The sequence below is a fragment of the Aspergillus fumigatus genome, chromosome 3, assembly GCF_000002655.1.
Source record: "Aspergillus fumigatus Af293 chromosome 3, whole genome shotgun sequence".
Classification (NCBI taxonomy): Eukaryota; Fungi; Ascomycota; class Eurotiomycetes; order Eurotiales; family Aspergillaceae; genus Aspergillus; species Aspergillus fumigatus.
The window spans coordinates 270,808-288,242 of NC_007196.1; the positions used below are offsets into that span (position 1 = coordinate 270,808).

General features: G+C 47.8%; 5 protein-coding genes across 5 annotated transcripts; 2 read left to right on the plus strand and 3 right to left on the minus strand.

The window, feature by feature from the left end:
• Positions 1 to 929: 929 nt before the first annotated feature.
• Positions 930 to 3,642, minus strand: AFUA_3G01155 (fungal specific transcription factor domain-containing protein). Its single transcript, XM_077804269.1, has 4 exons — positions 3,450 to 3,642; positions 3,150 to 3,388; positions 1,687 to 3,097; positions 930 to 1,624 (listed from the first exon to the last, which is right to left on the minus strand). Exons 2-4 carry the CDS (start codon positions 3,257 to 3,259, stop codon positions 1,103 to 1,105), a joined length of 2,043 nt encoding a protein of 680 aa, XP_077660428.1. The 5' UTR covers positions 3,260 to 3,388; positions 3,450 to 3,642; the 3' UTR covers positions 930 to 1,102.
• Positions 3,643 to 4,513: 871 nt separating this feature from the next.
• Positions 4,514 to 8,133, minus strand: AFUA_3G01160 (iron-sulfur cluster-binding protein, rieske family domain protein; the record flags this gene model as incomplete). The annotated part of the gene is made up of 5 exons (XM_743344.1): positions 4,514 to 4,854; positions 4,905 to 5,029; positions 5,082 to 5,384; positions 6,808 to 7,176; positions 7,247 to 8,133. 5 exons carry the CDS (start codon positions 8,131 to 8,133, stop codon positions 4,514 to 4,516), a joined length of 2,025 nt encoding a protein of 674 aa, XP_748437.1.
• A 647-nt stretch (positions 8,134 to 8,780) lies between these two features.
• On the plus strand, positions 8,781 to 10,407 carry AFUA_3G01170 (cystathionine beta-lyase). Its single transcript, XM_743345.2, has 2 exons — positions 8,781 to 9,152; positions 9,205 to 10,407. The coding sequence occupies exons 1-2, from the start codon at positions 8,937 to 8,939 to the stop codon at positions 10,237 to 10,239; spliced, it is 1,251 nt and encodes a 416-aa protein (XP_748438.1). The 5' UTR covers positions 8,781 to 8,936; the 3' UTR covers positions 10,240 to 10,407.
• Positions 10,408 to 10,597: 190 nt separating this feature from the next.
• AFUA_3G01180 (putative sarcosine oxidase) lies at positions 10,598 to 12,214 on the plus strand. Its single transcript, XM_743346.2, has one exon. It carries the CDS (start codon positions 10,721 to 10,723, stop codon positions 11,864 to 11,866), a length of 1,146 nt encoding a protein of 381 aa, XP_748439.1. The 5' UTR covers positions 10,598 to 10,720; the 3' UTR covers positions 11,867 to 12,214.
• A 984-nt stretch (positions 12,215 to 13,198) lies between these two features.
• Positions 13,199 to 14,576, minus strand: AFUA_3G01190 (putative serine/threonine protein kinase). The gene is made up of 2 exons (XM_743347.2): positions 14,092 to 14,576; positions 13,199 to 14,020 (listed from the first exon to the last, which is right to left on the minus strand). Exons 1-2 carry the CDS (start codon positions 14,349 to 14,351, stop codon positions 13,672 to 13,674), a joined length of 609 nt encoding a protein of 202 aa, XP_748440.1. The 5' UTR covers positions 14,352 to 14,576; the 3' UTR covers positions 13,199 to 13,671.
• Between the last annotated feature and the right edge of the window lie 2,859 nt (positions 14,577 to 17,435).

Below are 17,435 nucleotides of genomic sequence, written 5' to 3' on the forward strand. Positions count from 1 at the left end.
CAACATGCCTCAAAAATATGTACCTCAGCCTTGCTAGACGTCGGTGTCGGCGGTTAATCATGCTTCATTATTGCAAGGCTGGAGACACTGGTATGCATTAGCGTGACCTTACTGAGGACATCCCAATCCAACGGCCTGCCAGCCTTGACATAGGACCTCCGTGGAGCTCCAACACAGACTGACCGATTTTGCCAATTGAAGAGTATGAGCCTTGCCCCCTTCCCATGAATGTTCACAGACGAACGAAACTGCTCTTCAGAAGGCATCTCACAGATCTACAAAGCTTCACTCTCTACCTGGAAGTTAGATATAGACGTATGAAATGGCTATGCTGATTGTAGTGAGTACATATAATATGGCAGAAATTCGAATACCGCGAAGTAGGGGAATTGGAATAATATAACCTTTTAGAATCTCAGCTGGTTGAACCCATTGATGTATAAGCAATCCGGAAGGACTGTGCTTAAATCTATAACATATAGACGATTATTCATTTCATTGCGGGCTACTGAGTTCTTCACCCCTAGAGAGCTTATGGCCAGGTCCTCAGCTATATGACTGACACCTGTGAGGCTTAAGTCTGGCTGAGCACAGAGGAGACCTGTCTACTATCCCTGTGGTACAAGATTAAGATTTTGTGTTTTATTATTCTGACTATAGGAATTTGAAATTCAACGGAAGATGTAGTACATGCGCTCAATAACATCGTGAATAATTCAAGTCTGTTTTGTAGGAATAGTCTGTCGTGTGAGACATCTAAGCACAGCCACCAAATTGTTAAGCATAGCCTCCCCTTTTCTAGAAGGTTAAGCATCTATATCAGAATTCTGTAATCTATAGGTTTTAGTAACATTCCTCGAAGCTCAATTACACAGCCTGCATCATTATCGTCATATGGGTCCATCTTGGAAGGAAATCAGCGCGTCCGAGAAGTTCACAAAAGGGTATGTTGCATAATAAAGATTATGATGCGAATAACTAGGCTAGATATGCTGTTTTCGAATAGCATGTGGGTGATAATCTATAGGTACAATCTCAAAGACTCGACTTTATACTCGGTGCTATTAATAGTAATAGATGCTCCAGATAGTAGTAATCAAGATCAGAGATTTCCAATCTCCCAAATCCCTTGATACGGATTTTCATGGTCCTGAAACTGGAAAAAAGGATCACGCGTAACGTCCATGAAGGAAACATCGCCTGGCAACCCCAAACCCGACCACGCCAATGCTTCCCGTGGAAATGGGCCTTGACATGGGCCATTGTCAGCTGCAATCGAGTTCGTACTGCTCCAAGGCTCGGACTGTTCGTTTTCAGAAGCCGCCCGATGGCCCACTGTACTCGAGCATGGAGGCAACGCTTGCCCCCCGTCGGAAGTATCTACCGTCCTGGCGGAATGATGGAAGATCTCGGTCTCAACCGTCGTTTGGTCCGGATGCTTCTGCTCGGAAGGCTGTAACAAGGACGCATCGAAGAGACCGCCACCGGGAGAGGCGAATGGAGTCTTGGGAGAATTATAGCAGAGGATGTCCCACATCAATGATGTATCTATTGATAGGGTCCTGCGTGGTTGATGATGATCATGCGAATGCGGACTGACGGCAAATGCCGACTGTATGAGGCACTGGATTTTTTGATACTACGTTTATGTTAGAACATCGGCCCAGGGGTGCGATGAGGACTCACAATTGCCTGGACTCGGGGCCATTTGGTGGCCAAGTCACTCAAGAATCTCGTGCACGTCTCCAGCTTCCGTTGAGCAGAGTCCCTCACGGTGGCATCCGCGGCACGACAGTAGTAAATAAGGATGGTGGCGGCGATCGCCACGACATGGCCAAGGAAAGGGTCAGACAGTTGGTATTCCTTCTCAGTGATCATGTCAATGAGGCGAGCCGTCCAGGTTGTGTGGATGAGTGCCAGCTCGGATGATGTCTTCCAGAAGGTATTTGGTACTGCAAGCTGAGCAGGCTGCTGAGGTCGCCACGAGTAGAGGAAAGGGTGGTTTAAGACGCTGTGCACTGCATGGTAGGTGAACTGGAGGTACAGCCAGGGACTCCAGTACTCACGGGCACGATTTAATTCCTCTGGCGAACGCTCCTGAAACCGTACAGAGTCGTATCGATGGGAGGTGGGAAACTTTGTTTCAATGTCCATCAGGTGAGCCCCGATAATACAATAACCAGAGTCCACAGACCAAGGTGGCATGGGGTCTCCACTGGCACAGTGCGAAACATAATGCTGCACTTCGCTCCAAAGACTGGATAACTGCACCATGTACACCCAGATTCCTCCTAAGGCATCGTTTTCCTCAGGATTCCGAGGTGGCTTCATCCCCATCTCCCGTGGAGAGTCGATGTTGACAGCCATGTATTTCGGATTGTGAATGTCCCGCAGCATATTCAGCTGCATGCTGTGGGGAGCGTATTGCTGATTAAGAAGATGGATGCTCCAGAACAACCTTCGCCGCTCCTCCAATGCAGGCGTGGATTCGCCTTCGTGCTGCTCGATGTCGAGACCTGCACATTTGGCAAGGTTTGTGGCAAGACCAATGTGTAGCCAAGCGAGATGGGTGTCATTAGCTAAGGGCACATTAATGACGGGTGACTTTGTCAGTCCAGGATTGATCTCACCAATGTATTCAGCTAGTGCAATCAAACAGAGACATTGTAGGGTTGAGAGGTCCACGGTCCCCTGGACTATTCGGAACATGACGTAGCTGCGAGCGGCCTCGGCATATTGCCGACACATCTGGTCTGTTCGTCCGTCCAGAAACGGATTGTTCGAGTAACGCAACGCGAGACTCAGTACACCAAATAACACCTCGCTGCGACATTGTTCTGGAATTGAAAGGCTATCTGGAAGGAAGAGCCATAGAGGTTGCTTGTGGCAGTATTTGAAATACAGATCAATACCCTCCGCAACGACCTCTTTTGGCGGCATCGCAAAGGGCAACGTATCTGCATTGTCAAGGCCTGTCTCATCGCCAGGGTTCCCTGGCGTCAGGGACAATTCCCTCGTCCTGCTTGATTCCGATGTATTCCCGCGACTACGGAGGCCGCGAGAATACGCCTTGGGGGTTTCGGCATGGCGATTCGGTCTGCATCGATCAGCACTCACTCTTTCACCGGGAGAAATGGCGGCTATCCGACATTGATCCTTCCAATATCGATTCCATCTTCTCTTCAAGCTGCTGCAGTCGGCTCTCCTGCATCGAATTAGTCTGCTCACTCTCCGCTCTGCAGGCCAGCCAGCCAGCCATACCAAGACCCGGTCGCTGCCCGGGGATCTCCGTGACGAGTCATGACTCTTGCTATACTGGCATGTTTGTTGAAGTCGCGTGCAGCTCGAACATTCCGGTCTCTCGCCGGGACATCTTGTCTTCTTCCGCCTACCGACAGTTGGCAATCAAAGCTCCTTACATATACCATTTGCATCTGACTCGTACTCACCTACAGTTCTCACAGGCTTGATGTGATCTCTTGCTAACACGATTATTCATCAGGAGCACTGCAGAAGGACAAAGAAACGGAGGATAGAGCACGCTGATAAAGTATGTTATGGCATAAATGTGCTTCAAAGCCGAGGGGGCGGGGTATTGGCTTCTGTATGATAACACGCGGAGACCAGCTGATCGCCATTTGGCACCGTTGTGACCCACCCAGGGAAAGGATATCCAGAAGTGGAATAAGGCAAACTCGCAGTATACCTTGGTGGTACTATAAAACCCGTGCATAAAATGACAGTGTGTTTAAGATCAGGATACCCTAGCGTACCTACTGCATAGTATAATACGGTGTGCTACAATGGCTAAGCCATAAAGTTGGCTCTGGATCAACTTATCTAGGTTAGAACCCGAATGACCTATTATCTAGCTTATTTGCTGCACCTGGGGCAACAGGGAGATGAATACAAGTAATAGCACGAAAGCCCTCACCAACTAGTGTGCACCTCTATCACTTCAAGAATATAATCTGACTGGACATGCCAGCATAAAGAGGTTGAGAGAACTGGAAATGCACCCCTTCTCTGGAGGTACGCCAAGGATGTAAATTTCTATTCTTATTTGTTTCTCTTAGATGAAAAACTAGATCACTTCGGCTTGGATCGTGTGGGGTTTGGCCATGGATGTTTTTTTCTGTCAAACACCCCAGGAGTCCAGGACTGGCCCATTATGGCTAGCAGCCCGTGGCATAAGGAAACATAATTTAATGTTCATGTAGGAACAGTGCCTTGTGAATCCTTGTCTCCACCCTATTGCATTTATCTATGTGAAGGAGCAGTTGAAGTCACCAGATATGGCTTGGCTGTCATTCTTGCTACCTCGTCCGTATCAGAGGTCGGATACTATAGCAATAGATTGAGGCCAGAATGCAGGAAATGGAGTATAAATGCTACCTGCCCCGATGTTTCATGCAAGATTAATCTGCAACTCGAGGGTCGCGTTCATCACAGCATTTCCATAGAAGAACTCCGTCCTAAGATCTGTCAGTGACTATAGCGACAACGAGGATAATCATAAATACCCAGCATTGCCGACATTGACATATGTCGACTCGGTAAACCTGCCCAGATCGGCCATGGCGAGCAGCCAGTTCTTCAGATCGCCAGAGAAAGAGCCTTCAAATTGCTTAGTAGGCATCAGGGTGCTGACTGTTATCCCCGTGTCGGTATTGATATCTTCGTACAGCGTCCACGAGGTCCCGAAGAGGTTGTCAATAGTGGCAGCTGGCCCATTGGTCCAGCCGATGGGCAGTTGGCCGCCTTCATACTGCAGCCACAGCATGAGCTCACGCGACGAAGATGAAGTCGAGTCACCTTTGACATCGTTGGTCATGAAGTCAAAGCAAATGTTTCCTACAGGTGATCAGCTGGAACACATTTACGCCGTAGTGTTGTTGTCGCACCCTTGAACTCAGTAATGTTGGTACGCGTCCAGTTGTAGACGGCGGGGATGGAGCTGATGGCGGACAGTTTCGTCTCAAGATTCTGGGTCAGACCGACGAAGGAGTACCCTTTGGGGACATTATTCCTATAACATGGCCTTGTTAATCGCTGGATCAATACGGAGTGCAAATCCTTACGTGCTCGCGACGTAGTCGATATCCGTCACGCTACTCCATAGAACCTCCTTGGTGCCGCTGTCGCTGGTAGTCATTCCATCGTAATTCGTACATTGCGTGCCAACCATCTGGGCGGCATTGTACAACATATTGTACACAATCCATGGTGAACTCTCGAGAATGATGTAATCATTGTCTCCGCAGAGATTGGTTGCGGACTGAGCCCGAGAGGATATATCGTTCAATGCCAATGCCGTATGAGCTAACGGCAGGGCCGCTATGGCAAGACACTGTCTGAAAGAAATCATGTTGAAGTTGTAATGTCTAAAAGCAGCAGAGTGAATTGTTTGCAAGGTGTCAAAATCATATAAACCATGCATTTTGCCCCTTATGGAGAGAGGGTTAATCTACTTCTCACATCCAAGTGGGCCTGGGATGGATCATTGTAGGGAAGACGCAATCTGAAACAGTGGTCTTTCTCTATGTGACTACATGTCCACTCTATGACTAAGACAGTATCTATAAAAGCAATCTAGGGAACAGGACACAACTGCCTACTATTATTCCACGAGTAAGGCACTGAATCTGTAACCCGAACCTCCCCATCCTCCATGCCAATAGCTGCCAGCGTAAAGAAGAATCCCCGTGATTTATATCACTGCTCAAGGCTATAGAGGTGGTTGTAGTTAGAACTATAGAACACCTACCGCAGGTTTAGCTTGAGTAAGTCTTCATTACCTATATAGGAGACTAACTCAGAGGTATTATCATGCAGGATTTTCATGCAGGATTTTCATCCAGATTATTGTAAGTAGAAGTTAGTGCTTCACTGTGGCCCGGCTGATAGTAGACATCTATTAGGTACTGATGATAAAATGTGCAAGGGCATTCCAGGTGGGAAGGACTCGGTGGACAGACATGTTAGTAGAAGGGGTAATAGCTTTGCTACTGCCAGTGATGTAAAAGCCATTGATGAAAAGGCCCTAGAAATGGTTAGAGGGTCACTAAGAATTGAAGAATAATACAGTGGGAGAGCTTGCATTTATAATAGTGTCCTTATAGATAAGGGAGGTCTTTCTATACAGACTATTATCGTAGAAGATGCTCTAGGGCATCAAGTAGGAGGCCATCCTCACTATGGCAAGTCGACAGTTCTAATATCCTAGGAGAAGGCAACTTACCAGATATCATGGCTGTATACTAGTCAGTTATAGTCCCTGGATGGAACATGGCAAGCTCATAAGTTGTTAGCATAAATACATTATAGAGTTTAAATAAGGCACTACATCCAATATATTAAACCATAGAGCTATTAGAGCCTTCATCTTATTAATAGTTACATTTAGGGTAATAGATACCTCCATGTGGAGATAGTACGTACTCCAGTTGGCCCCCAGTAAGTTTATTAGCACAGTGGGACCTGCCCCTACAATTATACGGTCGTCTTAATATATGCTGTTTCCTGTCATCTTTTTTTGTTGTCGCTTTGTAGATTAAAGTACTGTACAAGAAAGAAGAGGGTTATCCTGCAGAGCTGCACTACCCCAGATGAATACGGCATGCTTTTGAAAGATAGTCGGTCACCGTATAGTCGCTATATAGTCAGAAGGACATGTGGATATAGGACTTTACACCATTGGAAGTATCCCATCAAAGACAGGTTATCCTATACTATTGAATCAGACCACATTAGACAAATCGAAGCTACCATTCCAGATCAGCAGATCCTGCCGCCGAGCACGCTAACCCTAAGCAAAAAGCGACATCTTCTGCGGTCGCCTGGCCTGCTGAATGCTGCCGCGCGGGCCATATCTCCCTGTTTATCTTTCTCTCCTCGTCGCTGTGACTTTTGAGCAAGCTTCGGACAGTATTCTGGAAGAACAGTGGCGCACTCTCCAGGTCAGGATGGAGCTGACCATTCACAAACACACCAGCATTCAGGTTTTTCTGTGCAGCGTTACAAAGGTGTTTGTCCTCGTCCAGAACTCTCTTGAAGAAGGAATCAATATATTCAAAGTCCTCATCCGAAGCTTCTATGTGTCGGTAAACTTCGTACTCCATGGAGCAGGATGTTGCAGATGTCGGGACGCATCGCATCATGTAGAAGAAATGAGGCCTAGGGTGATTTGAAGTCAACAAATATGAGGTTGTTGAGAACCCAAAAGTGAAAGAAAGAAGCAACTCACGATACTGTCATGCAGGCATTGGGAAAGTAGTAGGTGCTGGCATTCTGTATATCCTCATCTACCTTATCCGGCTTTGGTCGGGAGAAATGCTGAATATGCCCCGGTGTGGAAACGGTATAGTAATATGAAAGATCGGCCAGCCTCGCCACGTCAGGATGCGCAATAGTGCAATGATAGCATTCATTATAATTATCCGCCAGTGTTTTCCAGTTATAGTCGCCGGTCATCTGCCATGTATGGTCAAACTTGTACTGGGTGAAGTCGAACCTCTGGAATCGTTCTTGCCGGTCAACCCCGTCGAAGTCTTCTTCCCAGGGAACTGGATTCGGTGAAGAGTCAAGATTGACCCAAATGAAGCCCAGTGCATCAGTATGGACATGCACGGGGAACAAACTCTGATTCTCTTTCTGGAACCCCGGGACGACTTCAAACTTGGGAGCTTTGGCTAACTTCCCATTGAGGCTGTACGACCACCCATGATATTTGCACGACAGGATCTTGACGTTGCCCTCGTCTTCCGAGACGAGGGGATATGCACGATGGCGGCAGATATTGTGAAAGCCGTTCAAGTTACCTTCTCGGTCAAGGCATAACACAAAGGAGAATCCAGCTTCCTCAAACCGAAGGAAGTCACCGGGTTTTGTGAAGCGCAGCTTGTGAGTAACCAAGATCCATCTCTTGGAAAAAATAGCTCTTCGCTCCAACTGATATATCTCTGGGGAGTAGTACCACGAAGCTGGAAGGGCTTTGGGTGGCTCATCTGGGAGCTCTTTGTCTCCTGCAAGGGAGGGAATGTACCCTAGCCAAGACGCAACTGTAGCAGCCATGGTGACAGCCTGACGTTTTGCAGGCAATTCAATGCTGAATGGTCTGTCATACTCAGTCATGACATACTATATATGTCCTCCACATGTGCCCTGGATCCAGTCAGGGTGTCCGGTCACGCGACCACATATTGGAAACAGAATCGCAGCTCTGACTCGGCACTGAGCCAACGGAAAGTGCGCCGTTTCGCAGATTCAGACTATCTGTCAACAGGACATTGCATTCGATGGGAGTACAGATTGATCGTAGTCATGATTTCAGCCGGCCCGTCGGCGTTGCCTCCGGTCACGGGATCGGAGCCTAGGGGTCAGGCTTCTCTGCATATCTTCTAAGAGAGAATGTTAAGAATTAGTGTGGATAAACGGTATGATGTAATGAAACCATCCTGCAGTACTCGTTGGCGCTCCCTGAGATAAGGGGGTCATCTTGGTTGCGTATGGGTTCCATTGCTGGAGTACACTTCTCTACAACAATACCCAATAGACTCCAGCCTGCTTTTGAGCTCTAATCGAGCTCTTTATTTCCCAAAAGGCCTGTGCGTGCTCGCCAGCTGCCGACCCTCCCCTTGGCTGGTGCAAAAGTCCAAGAACGTTTAGAGCTACGGGGTCGTGCAGCGCTGGATCTATGTACAGCTAGTGGACTCTGTTTGGACAGTAACCCTGCGGAGAGCTCCTCTCGGGGATTGCTACGGCTCAGGCCTTCAGCGATTGGGCTTGCTAATGACTGTATAATACGGAGCCCTCCGATCAGGTGTATCTAATAGGTAGTGTGTCACTTAAGCAGTTAAATTACTTGGAACCCACACGGCAGACCTTCCTCCAACAAAGGCCCTTACTATCGTGTCCTGTTTACAGCCCACCACACCATGAGATCCATCAACGCATCTGAGAATCGCTCAAAATTCATTATGACGGCAGAGGCTCTGAACAATGCACTGCCTGACTTTCACATGGCTACAAGAGCCATTCATGCCGATGATTTTGTCAGTCCCCACCGCGCCATTGCACCTGGCATTCATACCGCGGTGAACTTCCGCTATGCACGCGATCCAGATGAGCTAGTGCCCGAGGAGAATAAAGATGTAAGATCATTGTCTGGTTTCATCTCTTTTTCCGCCCTAACGAGGACGGCAGCCAAATGCGCCCTTTGATTCCCACATATATTCCCGCTACACAGCACCCAATGCCAATCGCTTGGAGGTCTTGTTGCGTAGCCTCATGGGCGGTGAAGTAATCACGTACTCGACGGGACTTTCAGCTTTTCATGCCATGCTCATCCTCCTCAACCCAAAGCGAATCTTCATTGGAGAGGGATACCATGGATGCCACAGTGTTGTGGACATTATCCACAGACTTACAGGCATCCAAAAACTGGATCTAACGCAGATCGATCAAGCCGGCCCAGGGGATATCATCCACGTCGAAACGCCACTCAACCCTACCGGCGAGGCGCGCAATCTCGCCTACTACCGTGCCAAAGCGAGCGAGAAGGGGGCCTACCTAACAGTGGACTCGACTTTTGCTCCGCCCCCGCTGCAGAACCCCCTGGAGTTCGGAGCCGACATTGTGATGCACAGTGGAACCAAGTACGTGGGCGGTCATTCCGATATGCTTTGCGGGATCTTGGTTATTCACCCCCGCCGAGTTAAGGAGGGATGGTTGAAAACGCTCCGTACGGATCGCCAATACATCGGTAGTGTCATGGGGAGCTTTGAGGGCTGGTTGGGGATCCGGTCTGCTCGCACCATGCAGCTCCGTGTGACTAGACAAGCTCAAACGGCAGAAAGACTGGCTAAGTGGTTACAGGACCAGCTGAAGGACGAAACGTCTCCTATTGCAAAGGTTCTGAGCCATATCCAGCACGCCTCGCTCCAGGAGGATGACTTGAAGAACGGCTGGCTGCAGAAGCAGATGCCGGGAGGCTTTGGGCCTGTTTTTGCTGTTTGGACGAAGAACCCCGAGCATGCGCGCCGGCTTCCCAGCAGGATGTTTATCTTCCAGCACGCAACTAGTCTTGGGGGGGTTGAGAGTCTGATGGAGTGGCGGGCCATGAGTGACGCACGTTGCGACCACAGATTGTTACGAATTAGCTGCGGGATCGAAGAGTTTGATGATATGAAGGCTGATATTCTGCAAGGACTGGAGTCGCTATTACGGGACTTTCCCTAAGATTGATTATCTCTATTCCTCTGAATCGATTGGTTGCTATTAGACGAACTATGTAGCTGGGAGACAAGCCAGACAAGGAGAGAGCCACTCGAATCACGAGATCTCCGGATTATTGACTTCAAACTTCCAAGGTTAAAGCGCGGTTAACTCAACACCATAGCCTTTTGCCTCACACTGGAGTCATTTTGATATCCGATCAAGTGATCGGGGAGAGTGTGGGGAGCGGAGAACTGCCCGATCACCTGATCGTATCTATGACAGTCAACGGAGTCAACGCCCACTGCAAGTAAGCCAAGGTTCGCGCTCAGTAACTTCCCGCTGTTCGTCTAGTTCCTTCATTATACATCTCTGTAGTAGTCGAGTCACGTGGACGGGCCGACATGCAGGAATCTGTCGTAGAGAGGGGATCATGTAGCCCATAAAGTCACGGCAAACCATATTCACAGGTGTCATTACTTACTTCGTAACAAAGACACTTAAAATGGACCATTTTGACGTCGCAGTTGTCGGACTCGGCGTCCTCGGGAGCGGAGCGGCGTACTATGCTGCCAAAAAGGGAGCCAAAGTGATTGCGTTCGAACAGTTCGAGCTGGGCCATGTGCGCGGGGCTTCCCATGATACTTCGCGGATTGTACGAACATCGAATTTTGCACCCGAATATGTGGCCCTGGCCAAATCAGCCTACAAGGACTGGGCCGAGCTTGAAAAGATTACCGGCTATCAGATGTTGACGACCACTGGCGGTGTGGTCTTCTTCGCTCCGGATTCACCAACATCAGCGAGCGACTTTACAAGAAGTCTGGATACTCACGACGTTCCGTATGAGCTGCTGGACGCCCAGGAGGTGAAGAGGCGATGGCCTCAGTTCAATATTCCCCAGAGCGTGTCTACAGTGTACACTGCTGACTCCGCTATCGTCCACGCTGCAAAGACCGTCAGCACCCTGCAGTCTCTAGCGCGTTCCCACGGCGCTATTTTAAAGGACAACACACCAGTGGAACGCCTTATTCCCCAGGCCTCCGGCGGTGTCATAATCGAGACCCCCAAGGGACAATTCCACGCAGGCAAGGTGATCCTTGCAACAGACGCATGGATCAATAAACTCCTCGCTCCGCTTTCCGTACACATCCCCGTCTCCGTGATGCAGGAGCAGGTAACCTACTTCAAGCCCACCGACGCAGGTACATTCGAGCCAGATCGATTCCCTGTCTGGATCTGGCACGGGGCCAACTGTTTCTACGGATTTCCGTGCTACGGCGAGCCGACGATGAAGGCTGGCCGGGATTATTCCAACAACCTCATGACGCCGGAGCAACGCACGTTCGTGCACTCGCCACAACTGCTTGAGCAGCTGACCTCCTTTATGAATGGCTTCATCCCCGACCAGGACCGCCAGCCGCTGCGCACGATTACATGTCAGTATACGATCACGCCTGATCGACGTTTCATCATCAGCCCGTTGAAAAATTACCCCGATATCATTGTTGGCTTGAGCGCTGCCCATGCATTCAAGTTCGCCCCGGCTTTTGGTCGTGTGCTAGCGGAGCTGGCAGTCGATGGCCGGACGGATGAGGATATTTCGCTGTGGGGGATTCCGAAAGGCGCTACTCGAAACGAAAAACTTTGAAGGAATACTTGAGTAATCACTGATTATCATGCTATCGCTTTGTTGAGAGTGAATCAGCTACGCTGGAGCACGATATTGCATTCCATTAGTTACTCCGTATATTGCTAAATCCGCCTGGCTTGTCAGCCCGGGCTGAAACTTCAGCTGCATGGTTCGCTCAGGAAAGAATTAGGCTTTTATAACTTATGGACCGATCATTTCTGGCACTTAGCCTCAGGAAACTTAGAGCTATTCAATATACATATCCTTTTGGCCGGAAATGAAAATTTGGGAACGAAGTTGAAGCTAGCATTCGCAATGTAGGTGATGCTGTTATCGATGTCAGCCCAGGAGGTTGACCGATCTAACCTGTCATACTTACGCATGAACTACTCTCAATTCCCTTTGGGTATAGCATCAATATCAAAGGCCAAGTGGACGGTGCAATGTGGAGAACTTACCTGGGGTCCTACTCTTTGATCCGCTAAGTCTCCTAGCAGGTAAATTAACTATAGCCAAGTATGTGACTGGTAAACTGGGCGCTTCAAGAGCCAGTGTCGTCACTAAGAAACAGACCGGACACTTTGGAAGACATGAATGACACGCGATAGAGCAATAAAGTTGACAGCATCATCCATAAAATATCCTCAAATCTCACCCTGCTATTTGATTAATTCCACTCCCCTTCTTTAAATACTTTGTGTATCTGGGGATATTGCGAACAGAAACAATCATATAAGGTCTCAATCCCTATCTCAATGGATATTGTCGAGGAGGTTGACATGTTAGAGAGTTCAGCAGGTTAAGAAAGGGTGTTCCATTAATTCACTAGCTGTTTGCCTGTCTTCTGGAAGCCAGGTAAGCATCTTTCTGATAAAGGACAAGAAGACTGGCCTCTCCTCTTCTTCTAGAAGTTGGATTGAATCCTCGAGTTTTCGGGCCGGTATTAGATCATCATAAAGAAACTCGCCTGCCAGAGCGAGTGAGTCAGCAAAGAATAATATTAACTATTAGGTCTTTCTGCACAACCCACCTCGTTCACTGAAAAAGGGTCCCTCGAAATACTCTCGCCCGTTTCTCGAGAGCTGCCCTCGCTCATTTCTGATGGAGTTGGGCCATTTGAAATCTGCCATGGCATCGGATTTTGCGAGTAACTCTTTTGGAGGTGGGCCAAGCAATGCGATCATTTCCGCTATGTGCGCTTTGGCATCATAATGCCCTTGAGCGTCATTCGTCTGACGAAACAGCTCCGTGCGCTCAATAACGTTCCAGGCCTGTTGCCGACAAGAGAGTCAGTTGCGACCCATGATATAACCTATATCCCCGTCTGCGAAGGACGGGGGGGGGGGGGGGGGGGGAGAAAGTATAACTTTGAAAGAGGCATTTCATACCAGAACCCCAAAATTCCATATGTCTGCGCTAAAGCTCCATCCGCAGCCAAGTATGACTTCCGGAGCACGATACTGGTCCGGTTGTATTGGATGGAGACCTAATTCACTCTTCCCTCCTTGTCCTTGACTGTCGCTCTTGAGTGAAGTCGCTAACCCAAAATCGACAATCTTAGGCACCATTTTTCTCAGTTCTCTCCAGTCCAGGGGCCCAAAATCATTGTGACAGCGATAGATTGTTCGCCTAGTCACTGACTCTGTTTTGTATTGCATAGGCATGCTATTGATTTGTACTTTGAGAAAGTTGGGAAGGACGTCTTCATTTTCAAAGGTCATCAAAATGTTATCAAGCTTTAGATCTAGCATGAACCAAAAAGATCAGCAACTTATTTCTCCAATAGAGTATTTTCATGTTCAATGCAGTAGATGAAATTGAAGTTACCTGCCGGTATGGACAACCCCGCATTCCGAATGGAGATAGTCAAGACCAGCAAGGAGAATAAGGAGATATGCCTTTGCAATGGGGAGAGGGAGTCTTTGATCAACAAAGCGTTTCTGAAGAATCCACAGAGGTTCCCGCATAGGCTCATATGCAAGGCATAGATGGCTTCCTTCGGAACTTGTCACCTCGAAGCTGTCAAGGTGGGTCCGAATGATCGCACGGCCGCGATGAGACGGATTTTGCCTTGAAATGTGCTCCTCAATGTCGCGTTCACGGTAAGCTTCGTCAAGGCTGCGGTTGTTTATTATTTTCAGGGTTACAAAACGTTCAGGCTGCCATCTGTATCTAAAGACAACTTCTTAGTACATTAGACTATTATTGCAGTAGGCATGACAGAAACAAAGTCGGGTGTATACCTTGTAATATCTTTTGCCAGCCACGTAGTCGAACGTGTGCCCCAACCAATCTTCACTAGTAACTGATAGTGATTGGCAAGTAACTCCCCTGGTTTAGCTGGATAGAAGTATTTGGGGTTGTACGCTGGGGAGGCTTCTTCATCAACAAGTTCGTGTTGAGGAATTGGAGGGGCACACTGAGCCGGAGGGAATTGGAGTGGTTTAGTGCGCAGGGAAAGCATGCGCTTCATCATACGGCTCATGGGCCGTACTACAGTCATAGAGCTGAGCAACGTGCGCGCTGTTGAAAACACGGTGTAGGGAAGTGGGCTATTTAACAGACCTGTTGCAAGGGATGGCTCGTTCTGATGAGTGATGGAATGGTCTGCTGCTCAGAGCGGAGGAAAAAAGTGTCGAGCTCAAAACAGTAAAACTATATAATAATTTGATGTTGAGCATTTCTAGCCTATGTCCATGGTAATTCTAACTTTGGAAGCCGGGTGGTGAGCGAAATGGAGCTTCCATGTCCGCAAAGCCGATGGTAGTTGGTGACAGGAGGCTAAGGAGGATGACTAAGACAACACGAAATTAGTCAACTAACCTAACCGGATAAGAACTAGACAGTATTTTTCAACTAGTTCCAACATACCTATGTACTCCGTAGAGCCTCACCTCTTGTCTATCATGGAATATTACCTTTCTTGTACATTGAAATCATGGTTGTCTTTATGTTTGATGAGCACCGGCTCAGAGTTGAATTTCTATAAAGACAAATTTATTCACGTGTCCACATCCACTCTCGTTCCTCGCTTGCGCGATTAAATGTGCTTATACTTGACAGATGGAGTCACTGTTGTTTATTTGGAAGCACTACCTTCTTTAGGGGCAGCAGGATCAACATCAACTTTGACTCGCCCGTACACTTCCTTGGAGAAAGTAACGCTTCCATCGGGATAAACGTGTGCAGATGTAACACGGTCCTTCCCCTGGACGTCGTTAATACCAAGGGTGATGGAAGCGTGATAAGGATTCCCAGTTTTATCTGTTGAGTGAGGATTTCCTCTGTTCCTGTCAGATGGGCTATGCATGCCCTGGCAAGAGTAGAATGCACACGTACTGTACGACCTCACTATCAACTTTATCGGCCAATCCAGGAGCCTTGTCTACTGCCTTTTCCGCAGTGCGCTGGGCCCAAGCAACGTCCACCGCTGTCCCGTTAAGCCTCCATTTGAGCTTCTTCAGCTGTTGGGCGGTGGTAGAAAATGCTCTTGACGTTATGAATGGCTAACAGATAATAAGAGAAAGAATTAGACAACGGAAGGGAAGATAATATGTTATCAAAGTCAGTCAGACACCCACGTTAGGATAGCCGTGACTTGTCGACTTCCATCTGTCTGCAGAGGATAGGGCTTCAGTCTTTATAGTCCATCCTGTTGACACAATCTCCCGCGGATATATTAAAAAAAAGGCAGTAGACTACAGATTAAGGGGACTGATCATGTCCCAAGAGGTTATGTCTCTTGGTCGTCGATAGGCCGTTGCTAGTCGGTGGAAGGCAAGCCACTAACTGCTTTTCATATGGGTCTGTATTGACCATGACTTCTGGGTAGGGCTAAACTAGAGAAAGGGCTTCAAGGCGATTCGCCCACGCTCCTCTCAGTCTCCGGGCCAATCTAAATCTGTAATTAGCCGCTGATATTAAATGAGGTTGTTCAAGTAGAACTACTGCACTTGGAGCAATCAGGCCAATACCCAGGCACAACCTATAATAAGCCATCTTGTGATTCTCATGCAACACTAGTGTTGTTCGGCGCGGCTAGAAGCAAGCGGAACTGAAAATAGATGTCGAAAGCTTTAAGCGCTTTAAGGATACGCGATTGTCCATTCGAGAAATGATATAATTGAATGATACTGAGCATTGGGACTATTCCAGTAATATCTGACAGTCCTGTGCGTTTGCATGACGCCTACAATCAGTTTGTTTGCATTAGTCAAATGGGCCAGGCATGGCGTTCTGCCATCCAGGGCCGCTTATCCAGTACTCCGTAAGCGAACCACATATTCGCCCCACTCCGTCCACCCAAATCCTCTATATCGCTTCTCCTCCACAGTAAGTAGTCTGGTGCTCTATCGGCTAGGCTTTCACTCTGGCATACAAAGGGATATGCTACGGGGCTTGTCAGCCTGGGCTAGAGGTCTCTGTTCGTTATGCACAACAAGCACGGACAGCCTAACCACCAATGACATACGGATGTTATGGTGGGGCCACCGCAATTAGCGCTTTAATCTGCTTTGACCATACTAGGAATACTAGTTCGAATATGGATATACGATCTGGCTTTCCAACGACCTGTTGTACGATCCAATGTAAAGGACTGGAAGGGTGTTGGTTCTTGCCCGCTCTTTGTTAGCATTGGTCTACTGTCTTAATGAATATAACAGCTGAGGCATGAGCTGACAGATTCTGGCCATGTGTTGAAGCAGATACTTGATAGGAACTAACTTACTAAGGCATTGCCCTAAAGAGGTTGCTGTACGATCCTATGCAAAGGACTAGATGGGAAATGGTGTTGGTTCTTGCTTACTCTCTGCTAGTATAGGCCTCCTGTCTTACAGCATCCCCGATATAAGTGAACTAACTAACCCGACTGCTGAATCGCGCCATGATTCAACACATTCCTCCTGCGGAATGCCCAGATGTTCATATACTTTGATTGTTGCGAAGTGGGTAGGCATATATGGATTAACCGCACAATACCCTAGCTCAAGGAATGCAGGACATCTTATAATGCGGAATAATACGCTAATCATGGAAATAGAGTGTGTTAGAATGAGCTCTTTTGGCAAAAGCGGCTTGAGAAGCTAAAAAACACACTATTAATCCATAGAAAAATACTGTTGTGATAATACCCAATTATATGGTTTTTCTATAAAATATCATTATGAGATAAGTAGTTCTGGGATTACTCAGTAATCCTTACAAGATTGATTATTACTCAATGAAGCTCCTAATTCTGCCTGTCATATCTGCCGTACACTAACACAGCTATATTAGTATTGTAACAACTAGCCAATCACGCAGCTTCGGCAGACCATAGGGGTTGACACTAGGCTGAATGTTTCCTGCAAACAGCATGGATAATCTAATATACTATAGGGTGGCAATGCATAAGAGGTTGCATGACGGGTCAGCTTAAAGGACCAGACCATTAATCAAATCTTAGTAAAGGGGAACCATATTTGGACATATCCTACATTATGACCCAGCCGGGAATTGCGACGTGGTAAGCATTAGCGTGAGATGGCCAGCCCTAGAACACCCAGTATAGAACAGTCTAGCTTCCTCTTAACATGAAATTTCTGGT

Excerpts from the sequence above, each read along its gene's own strand:
- AFUA_3G01155 (XM_077804269.1), bottom strand. The coding sequence starts at position 3,259 with ATGGCTGGCTGGCTGGCCTGCAGAGCGGAGAGTGAGCAGACTAATTCG. Across the intron at positions 3,098-3,149 it reads TCGATATTGGAAGGATCAAT|ACCGAATCGCCATGCCGAAA; the intron begins GTCGGATAGCCG and ends TGATCGATGCAG. Across the intron at positions 1,625-1,686 it reads GGCCCCGAGTCCAGGCAATT|TGCCTCATACAGTCGGCATT; the intron begins GTGAGTCCTCAT and ends CAAAAAATCCAG.
- AFUA_3G01170 (XM_743345.2), top strand. The coding sequence starts at position 8,937 with ATGAGATCCATCAACGCATCTGAGAATCGCTCAAAATTCATTATGACG. Across the intron at positions 9,153-9,204 it reads TGCCCGAGGAGAATAAAGAT|CCAAATGCGCCCTTTGATTC; the intron begins GTAAGATCATTG and ends CGAGGACGGCAG.
- AFUA_3G01180 (XM_743346.2), top strand. The coding sequence starts at position 10,721 with ATGGACCATTTTGACGTCGCAGTTGTCGGACTCGGCGTCCTCGGGAGC.
- AFUA_3G01190 (XM_743347.2), bottom strand. The coding sequence starts at position 14,351 with ATGACTGTAGTACGGCCCATGAGCCGTATGATGAAGCGCATGCTTTCC. Across the intron at positions 14,021-14,091 it reads CTGGCAAAAGATATTACAAG|ATACAGATGGCAGCCTGAAC; the intron begins GTATACACCCGA and ends AGTTGTCTTTAG.